Source organism: Blennius ocellaris (assembly GCF_963422515.1).
Source record: "Blennius ocellaris genome assembly, chromosome: 17".
NCBI lineage: Eukaryota > Metazoa > Chordata > Actinopteri > Blenniiformes > Blenniidae > Blennius > Blennius ocellaris.
In genome coordinates, this window is record NC_137666.1 from 9,791,409 (window position 1) to 9,802,042 (window position 10,634).

The window sequence follows — 10,634 nt, forward strand, 5'->3', positions numbered from 1 at the left end:
CTAGTCGGACTTGTCCCCGTCCTCCGCTCTGGGCGCCCTCTCGGCGGCGTCCCTGGCCTTGTCCTCCTTCACCACCTGGGGCTGGCCGTGGGAATAGTTGGCCAGGATGGAGGAGAGGGAGAGCAGGCCGGAGCTGGAGGACACGGCAGGCAGTGAGGGAGGGGTGAGGCCGAGGGGAAGCGGGGTCACAGGCAGGGCCAGGCCCTGGAGCTGGGACAGGTGTTGCACCTGGAGCTGTTGCTGGAAAGACACACAAGACGGTAAAGGAAGAGAGAGTTCAGACGGAACCGGGCTGGAAAACTGTCCGTTTGTTTGGAGCGTTTCTGGAAACAAACCAAAGTCTCATCAAGCAACGTCCAGGCTTCAATTTTTTGGGTCGTCTCATAGAAAGGATTGGTTTTTTTTTTTTGTTTTTTTAACAACTTCCTGGTTTTCTCCTCTTCAGTCTCGATTCTGGCCACATAGCAGGAATGACTAACGAAGAATTAAAATAAACAACAAACATTGCTTTGATACTTTTGGATCTCGGTGATTCGTTCAACACAGTTGATCACGGACCTAAAAAGTAATTATGAATCCGAGTGAACTCGGATCACATGTGGGGTTCTTCTGGGATCGGCCCTCAGGCTGCATCTATTCAGCATTGACATGTTGCCTTCCATTAATATAAGGTGAAATTGGCTCCAACGCCTCAGTGTCCTTAATTTAGATAAAGTGGGAGAAGAGAATGGAGACATTGAGAGGGGAAAGGCACCGGGTTGCTCTGGTCAGGGGTCTTGAGCCTACGTTGTTGATAAGATTGTCACCAACGGGTCCACAGAGCCAGAAAAATCAGAAATTCACGAATTTACGCCACTGACCCGTATGATGGAGTTCATCTCCGGAGGTGTGACCTGCTTGGCCCTCTCTATGGCGCCCATGACTTGCTGTTGATGCTGAAACAAAAGAGATTGGACAAAAACAAAACCTCAAATTATCAAGGTACTTATTGTACAACAACTACAATCAGTATCAGAATGTAGCTACCCAATAATACAATATTGCAAGTCTGTAAAGGACAAATTAACCAGACGATCTACAGACTTTTGGGGGAAATTGTTACGGTTATTACCTCCTGCGACAGGTAAGGCAGCACCTGAGCACAGATCCCATTCAGTCTCTTCACTATTTCAGCCTGTCAAAGGAAAGGAGGAAATAAACATTAAGAAATAATAACCACGGCTTTAACGTGATGATGGATAACAGGAGAGAGTGATTACCTGTTTGTGCATTTCTATGTTCAAACCATAGGACATTTCGTAATACTGCAAAGAAAACACAAGACGGTGACCACTTTCAAATCCAAATGAGTGACAATAGTCTTGGTGAACTTCACAAAGTATTGACAGATCCAGATGTTTTATCTACATCAGCAGGTGAAGGATCAATATGTGATTAAACACAATTTGAAAAAAAATCTTTGACAGTGTTAATGTTGTAAGTGACAAGAGACGGAGAAAGATAAAGAGCGGTGGAGAGAATGAGAGAAACACACAGGGAGAGACAGGAAAAAGGCGATTGACAGAGATGGTTGAGGGAAAAACAGGGACCACATGGGGCTCTCCAAAGAAATTAGTATTGACAGTGAAAATAGAGCATTTATTGCAAGAATGGACAGTCATTTCTGTTCATTCTTATCCCACTGGCAGCACTAAACATGCGACTCTCATTTGCTCGCAAACCGTCGCACTTATTAAAGTGCCAACGTAAAACTGCATTAAGATAGAAAACATAAAACTCAGATCAGTGCTGAGATCACAGAGAGTCCAGTATGACCAGTCCACCCGGATCCAAACACACTCATTCACACAGATGTGTCTTCTTTTCTCAACTTTACGAATAAGCCGACTGTCAACTTCAGCTAGCATGTCGACAGCAGCTCATCATGTGCATTCAGATTCATTTCTCTACGCAGACATCGGGACACTCTAAAAGGAAGGCACACAGACTTGAAATGGGTAAATGCCGGGCCTCTGCCGGTGCTAATGGTTGATCTCGAAGCAGATGTGGCCCTGAAAGAGCACTTAGTGAGAACTGACGCTTCCACCTTTTGAGTCCAAAAAGTCCCTGAGACACTTTCCCAGGTTTGAGGACATCCTGACCTTGTTTGGCAGCTTTCTCAGCAAAGAACATAAACGAAAACAAAATAAGGTTCCAGGCTCGCCAGGGAGCACCTCCACCTGTGTCTGACAAAGATTCTGAAGCCACTGAAGCTCTGGGTGAAAATCTGTGCAGGACAAGCAAGAGTGGCTTTCTCCAGAAGCTCGCATGTGTTTAGATTGATCATCTGCAAAATGTATTATTGTTCTGCAGTCAAGCGCTGCATGTTCACATTTGATGCGTTTCATCTTTCTAGATACTCCTTATGATTCGTAAGCAGATATCACAGAACTAAAAGCTTTTCTTATACTGATGTCCACTCAGAAATAAAAGAATGATCACACTCACCATGATATAGTGACGCTGCATCTCTGACTTTTCAGAAGCCAGTTTATCACACTCCAACTTCAAACTGGGAGGAGGAAGAAAAATAAACCAAGTTATTACTTTGAACACATTACATTTGTGGTGTCATGCTCACATTTATTCATTGTTAAACGGTTCAATCATGGGGGTGATACTGATTAAGAGTTATAAGAAGAGCAGGATTAATTAATGCATTTTGCCATCTCTTTCTCCAGGTTAAATTCAACTTTTAATATCTGTGAGTTTTTGAATGTTAAAGTGTGTGTTTGACTGCTTATTGCCAATGTGTAGCATGCTTGTGAATCTCGATTTGTTGCACTCAGATCACTCTTAATGTTAATTGTTTGGGCCTGAAGATCCATGTCTTTGTTTTAGGTCTTGAAATGCATATCATATCTGGTCTAACAGGTTTGTTGATCAGAAAGTACATACGGTACATCAGAACCTGCCAGGATATAAACAAGTTAATGCAGCTGGCAGTCGAGAGCAAATGCTGAACTCGAACCTCTTTTTTTTCTCCTGGCTTTTATCAAGAATGTATGTACAGACCTCTGTTCTTTCACAAAACACCCATATAAACATATCCCACTCAATTCAGTTCTGATGCTCAAGTTTAAGTAGGTTTTCTTTTTGATTTCATACTTCATCCATGATCTTGTCTCCTGATGTTATCGTTTGCATTTACTCTAAGTCCCTTAACCACACTGTCTTCTCTCTATGGCATTATTCCCACTGTGTTTTGGTGATTAGAAAACATAAAGGGCCTTTCAATTTAAAGGCAACTTCGCTCAAAGTTCCCATGATGGTTGCTTGTGCCTGGGGAAAGTTTCAGTGGTATAAATGCCACATTGAATCATAAAAAAAGTGTGTGTGTGGTTGTGTCCATGCATACCTGTGGTACTGTGCTTGGAGGAACTGGAACTCATCCTTGATGCGATCACAGGAATCAGAAGTGGTGAACTTGAGAGGTTGACTGGATTGAGAGGATGCCTAAGAAAAAGGATTTTTTTTTTTTTTTTGATGAGATCCATAAATTCTCTTCACACATACACCCCTACAAGACATAGTTCTCACATCCCGCATTGGTCTCGGTCCAACCCTGCTGGCCTTGATTGACCACTGTCCTCTTACGCATCCAATTTAAGATAAGGGATTGCGCTTCATTCTGCTGGGGTTTTAATGAAAGTGTGTTTGGGTTTGTTTTGAAACAGCGGTTTGACCCCTGGGATTAACCCTTTGAGAGGATAGCCCAAATGAAGGTCAGCCTGAACTGGGCCTCGTGTCTGAGCGAGCGCGGACGGCCCAAAGTGACATCACGACGGAGGCGGCGAGGTGATTAATAGCGACCCGTTATCAGCCGGAGCTCAACAGACATCCGCAGCTGTCCTTAAACTGATATGGAACATCTGTCGCCACAGAACCACGTGCTCAGACCTCAAAGTGTGCCCGATTGAGGAAATGTGTTTACAGAAGGCCAAGTGTGCCCATGTTGACCATATGCAAGAGGTATTTAGATGCTGCATTAGAAGTCGGGTTATGTATAGCTAGACTATACTTAAACCATCAGCCCAAAGCTGTAATCCAGGGTTTATCTGGTTCCCTAAACCTCATTACTCTCTAAGTAAGTGGCACAAGGGCGAGAGGTTTCCAGCTGGATTATGGGATTCAACAGAGAGGATGGGGTCACCCGGTTACACAGAAGGGTGAGAATCGGCATTACACACAGAAAGAAACGAATTAATGGGGAAAATGTGGAGGTTAAAATACTCATTTCAATATTTGAAAGTGGGAATCGAAGCATCCTTGACTTCGGGCTAATTAACTAAGATGAGAAGGTTTTACATTTTTCTCTTTACATTATAGATATTTGATTAACTGTCTGGTAAGGATACAACCCATTCTCACATTTAGTCGGTAAATTGGTTGTTGTAATGACAATTTATCACATTCTGGCATTCTTAAGACATAATGCTTCGATGACTGAAACAACAGAACAGTACCACACATCAGGATTTGAAATCAATAAAGTTTGAGTAGATTAGCTTGTAATCTGGACTTCTTTTTCCCCATTATTTAACAGAGGATGAACAAATCACAGCTTATTTCAATTAACCAGTTCAACTTGAAGGCATTGCTCAGATTTATAGATATGAGTGACAGTTCAAGCAAGTGATTCACAGAATGCAAGACTGAAATAAATCAGTAACAATTTGTGGGAGTGTTTGTTGTAGCACCCCAGTTAAAATCATACCCTGTATAGACTTTGGAAAAATGGTTTAACAGGTGATCATCTTCAGTTGGCAGTTGTGAATGCATTTCACATGACACTTAATTGTTCCCCCTTGAAATCTCATCTTGCAGAAGTACTTGACAACTACAAACCAGGGCAGTATAGTTTTGGACAATAATCAATTAAAAAAGAAAAAAATTCTAGATATTCACATCATCATGTACATTTGATTCTTCTTGCATTAAAAAGGTGAAAGAGAACACCTTATTGATAAAATAATAAATGTTTGAGGCTAAATCACAATTTTTTAATCTGCATATTATCAGTAGACGTAATAATGTGCACTTCAGGAAAATGTTTTACTTTGTAATTAGCTAACCACAAAAGAGTAAAGACAACAGGATCATCATAATAAACTGGCCTAATGGGTTGTACAGCATCAGTTAAAAAAAACCAACAATATCCAACAGTGATTTTTTTGTGTTCTTAATGTTACAATTAGCAGGATTTTGTTGTAAACACTATCGAATGTGAATGGGAAGGCTAACCTGTTCCTCCATACCCATTAGAAGAAGATATGCATTGTGGTGGATTATGAAAATATTAGCCCTTTAAAAAAAGTCAACAGATACATTTTGCACAAACACGTGATAACAATGAGGACACGAGGCTCATTTTCAAGCAGCAACTTTGCCGCTGATTATATCCAAATCGTTCCCCTCAGCCTTCCGCCTGTACTTGCATTCGTCGGGATTTGTCTGCAGGCAGGTGGAAGAGCGGCCACATGAAGCTAAACAGCTAAACTTGCGCTCGCCGCCATCAACTTAAATTCGCTGTTTTTCTTGGGGACGCTAGCTAGCAACACGGCGAGTCCGGGGGCAGACGCGGGTGTTAGCTTCCATTTGACGCCGCCTAAAAGTTTCAAGCCGTCGTGGTTTTCGACGCATAACGTTCGTGCGAACGCGGCGAGGAGATGCTGGAGCGCCGCGGTGCTCCCGAGCCGAGCTGACAGCTACCTGCAGCCGAGCAGCGGCGCCGCGTATCAGCTGCTGTCGGTGCTATAGCTAGCCGTTAGCTCGGCTCCCACCCGGGACAAGTTGGCCCGGACAACTTACCGAGTGCCTGGATTGAGGAAACATCATGTCAGCAGTGTGTTCCGTCGTCTTCCCTCGGTCTGCTCGTGCTGCCGGGCTAGCAGGCTAAGCTAACAGGTCCCCAGATATTACAAAATGATCGGAGACGCTGCTCGCACTTTGTACTCTGTCATCCTTTAAAATAACGTTAGCTAACGTCAAAGCTGCTGAAGCCCGAGATCGTGTTGTGGCGCGTGCAGTCCGAAAAACCGACGCCTCCGAGGATGGACGCGCGAGGCGAGGGTTTGAAAAGCCTCTTCAAAGGAGCACGGGGCTTTTTTGGGATATCGTTAACGCTGCGCCTCCCCGGGGAAACCCTGGATGTTGACACATGAGCCCCTGACTTTCCTCTGCTTTGAAGAGAAGAGCAGCATCACCCGGAAAACAAACCAAGCCGCGGAGGAGCGGGCGCCCCGTGTGACACACCGCTGAACTGACCGAGCCAGGGCCGGACAGAGCGGGGGCGGGGGCCGTCAGAGAGACCCCCCCACCCACTCTGTGATCATGTTGTGAGACTATTCCCCAAAATTATGGAACACGATATCAAGAGGTATCTTTAAAAGAAATTAGCTTTTTTAAAAAAAAAAAAAAATTTTTTTATTGTGGCCCCTGCTGAACTTACTGTTCATTAATACACCTTCATATTTCTGTAAGTCTGGTTTGATTTTATCTATCCTCTGTCTTTAACTCTTATTTGTAACCTTCACTCATCTCGTCAACTGTAATTGACTAATATATAATGCAGTCAACAATATAGTTGTATTTTATTCTTAATTCTGTTTGTCATAAATTACATTTGAATGCAAACCTATTTTTGTGTCTCTGTAAATGAATTAGCAAGATCACTTGTAGAAAAGCAAATTTGATTATATTAGAAAATAAACAGTTTTAAAATAATAAAACACAATTGGTTTCTCTCAATTAACAAAGTTTTGTTTTGGGTTTTTTTTTTTTTTATAGTGAAAGGGAATTTCTATTCCAGTATCCAATGACAGAGACTTTGCCCAACTCTGAATTGGTGGGCCTGTTTTTTTTTCAGTTCAAAAAGAACAATAACTGCAGTGACGTCAATTCACACTCCTTAACACTAGGTGGCAACATTGCATTGTAATGCGAGTTGGTGACCACAATTCTACAATGTAGAGGAAGGCCCCAAAGTTCGTTCGTTTTGTTTTTTTTGTTTTTTAACACCGAGGACATTGGAGGAGATAATACAGATTAAATATTAATTTATTTCGTATCTGTGGAGAGATATGAGTTTTGATTTGAAATTGTGCTTTTAATTGACAAATGAAATATTTCATTCCATCTCCATTTGGACATTTTGTTTTTTTATTAAAATGTGTGTGCGTGTGCATACTGTAATACTCAAGCCAAGCCAAGCAAAAACCGCTGTTTTAGTCTGTAGGCTCAACTTACATATCTGAAAGTGTACATATCTTTGATCAATTGCTCTATTTTCAGATTTGTTCTGCACTTCCACCTAACCAAAAGGATTTTTTCTATGGGAACAAGAACATAATCACTTCAAATGCAGACTCATTCATATAGAGTTCATTGAACATGATTTTCAGAAATGTCTTATTTTCTTACAAGTCTGTTGTCATAGCCAAACTCCAGGTTTGTGGTCTAAAATAACTTTATACAAGCACTACGTTTCATAGACAAACTTGTTCTTCCTTTGCCAATTGGCTTAAAAATGCATCAAGTAACCATTAAGTGAAGAACTTCTATCTTTTACAATTGTTTTTGTTACTGTAAGTTAATTAATCAACTCTTATAAGCGTGTAGACGGATCCATGATATAATATATATCACGATATATCAACCAAGATTTAAAGACAATTTTCTTGTCTGAGCTAATTATCTTAGTGGTTCACGACCTTTTTTTAATCACCCCTGGCATTCTAAACAAAACCAATCTTTTCAGACACTAATGAACACGGTGATTATCATAGAAAAGAAAGGTAGACAAAAGCACTGTGCACTTTCCAAGGTCTGCTGTTAATGAGGAAGTCTTTTAACGTATGTGGAATCTATTCATTCAGAATCTTTGACAAATGTTGGCAACTTCAGCGATGGCAAATTCTGTTCCCCTCCCAGGATGAGAGTCGAACCTTCACAGAAATTCATGAAACCAACTCAACACGCACAAATCAGCAAGTATAGGAACAAATTTATTTCAATTTAAAACAGATACCTTGTCATTATGTTTCTCTCTTAGAAGGCGGCAATGATCGTAAGTCATGTTTGAATGAGGATCAGGCAACAGTGGTTGAAACAAATACATGAAACACATAAAAAAATATGGCAAGAGTTATGTAAATCAATAATCGATAATAACCAACTGATTGAACCCCTTCATCGAGGGCTCTGCTTCAGTGAAAACATCCAGGCCCTCACTTCCAACACAAAATAAACAGCACATGCAGTTATAATTACAGTTTCTTAAAAAACAGCAGATTATCTTTTAAATCTTCAATCTTAAATACAGAATAAAGTCTTTGTGTGAACTTAATCATCTATCCTTTTAGTCTCTGGTGCATTTTATTTAAAAAGGGGGACCATCTCAGGTGGTCCTTCTGATGATGACCACAGCGTTGGCACTTGGAGAGAGCCTGGCTCTAGAGAGAGTGGGGTTGGCACACTCAGTATAATACATAATTTACATTTGGTTTACATAAAAAATAAAGAAAAGAAAAAAAAAACATTTTATACACACCACTACACAATTGACCTTCAGGTTTCATTGGAGTGAGAGAAAGAGAGCGAGAGAGAGAAAAAAAAATCAAGTGGTCCTAAATATTAGTGTTCTGGTAATGTTTTCTTATCATACAGAGGGGGGGAAATAAAATCACAAAAAAAGCGGAGGGGGGGGGGAGCTTCAAGTTGAATATGCACCAACTTCATACTGATGTCCAAAAGATAAGTTTGATTCCACTTGGTTCAACCTCCAGCCCACATGAAGGGACGCGACACAGCCGTGGCCTCTCACAGGTCACACAACATGCTGCGAAACCACCGAGAGGACCAGTGACCCCCCATCTTCAAGGCAATGAAAGGCAATAAATACTTGTTGTAGTGAACAACCGTCCCGGACGACGATGAAAGGAGACTAGAGTTTTATACAGACTGCCTTCCTTCTTTTCCAGCTCGTGTACATGTCGAGATAAAAAAAATGTGTCGAAAAAAACACATCGTGCAACGAAAACACGGTACCGAAACCCACACGGACAGCTGCTCGGCCCTTCACCATGTGCCAGAGTTAAGTTAAAAAACAAAACAAAAAAAAAACAACCCCATGGTTCATACACCATTAAAGTGAGCTGCACTCAACACTCAGTAAATAGTAACAACTACTGATAAAACACTTGGGTATGCGTACTGGTTTACCGCTCTGCTTTAATACTGGCTTCCTCATCCACTTTCTGACGGCGCCCTCCAACACTTGGCTGCTTTCTCGCCACAAGGTTAGCGTCCCCTACGGCAGACTAAATGGAAGTTAAGGACCAGACTGGTGTTTGGAAACTAACACGATTGCCCGCATTTGTAAGTTGACGGAAAATAATCAGCGGGTTTTTTTGTGTGTGAATTGATACAAATCCTATTAAATCCAAGCGTCCCATAATCACTGGATTCATCATCGAATTGCACATTAGTTTGGTCGATTCCTACCAGATTTGAGTCATTGTGACAATATTCCCATGCAGAAACCATTAAAACCTGCTTGATCTCTTCCACAAAATGCTTTTTTAGACCACAACAGAGTAAATTGGTGCGTATGCATAGGCTTAAACACACCAGCGTGGTCTTTAACAGGCTCTCAACTTAAATACTGGGGGAAAAACATGCAATACTCGCCATGGTAGTTAGTGTCTTTACTGATAAAAAAAAAAAAATGTCTATACTGCCATTAGGTCTTACAGCAAACACTGCCATACCAATGCAGAAACGGAAAACGTGTAGTGAAGATCAGAGAGGAGCCACAAGGTCAGTTACCGAAAGAGTATATCAAGAAAAAACGGTTTAGTGTTGGTAAACTCTTTACACACACTCACGGACACATACGCGCACCTTACATTTGCATTAACGCCCTATACTCCTTATAGCACATACTGCAAGTAATCTCCATTTACAAACAAGTATTAGTAGTGGGTGACTTGGTTCACTGTGGTCCTGTAACTCCACTCCCCGCTGTCTGATGCACTGTGATAGCCCTTAATGAGGATGAAGGGTAAGTCACCTGTAGAAAAGGTCAGAGACCAAAAAAGTATATCTGCACTTCACTGGCACTATTCAAAGCAAGCCTAAGAAAAGAAAAGAAAAAAAAAATATTGGGGAAAATAATTGATGCAAAAAAAAAAAAATAAGAAAGAAGAGAGAAATGAAATGAAAAAAGAAAAGAAAAATTGTGTTAAATTACAAAGACCAAGCATGGACCAAATAGGTCTTCAATCACCGATAAAAAAAGTCCACCTATTTTTGTACTGTACATATTTTCTAGGTATGCGTTACAGCGCTGCATCTATAAACCAAGAGGAAATACGACTTTCTTTATAAAATAATGTGAGGGCTCCTAAAGAAACCAAACAGGATTAGCATGGATGAAAATGTGATGGCAAATACAAGTGGAAATGTTTCAATAAGAAAGAGAAAGCAGAGATAAAAGTCCTTACTATACCAGACATTCATTTTTTTTTTGTTTTGTTTTTTTTGTGAGTTTTTTTGTTTGTTTGTTTGTTTTGTTTTTACAGCAGTTCAGACTC

The 10,634-nt window shown here is 41.0% G+C and overlaps 1 protein-coding gene across 1 annotated transcript; it reads right to left on the reverse strand.

Moving 5' to 3' along the window:
• Positions 1-6,235, reverse strand: LOC308142710 (TLE family member 5-like; the record flags this gene model as incomplete). The annotated part of the gene is made up of 7 exons (XM_080513237.1): positions 5,851-6,235; positions 3,398-3,495; positions 2,488-2,551; positions 1,260-1,304; positions 1,112-1,174; positions 861-935; positions 1-240 (listed from the first exon to the last, which is right to left on the reverse strand). Exons 1-7 carry the CDS (start codon positions 5,875-5,877, stop codon positions 1-3), a joined length of 612 nt encoding a protein of 203 aa, XP_080369363.1. The 5' UTR covers positions 5,878-6,235.
• Positions 6,236-10,634: the final 4,399 nt, after the last annotated feature.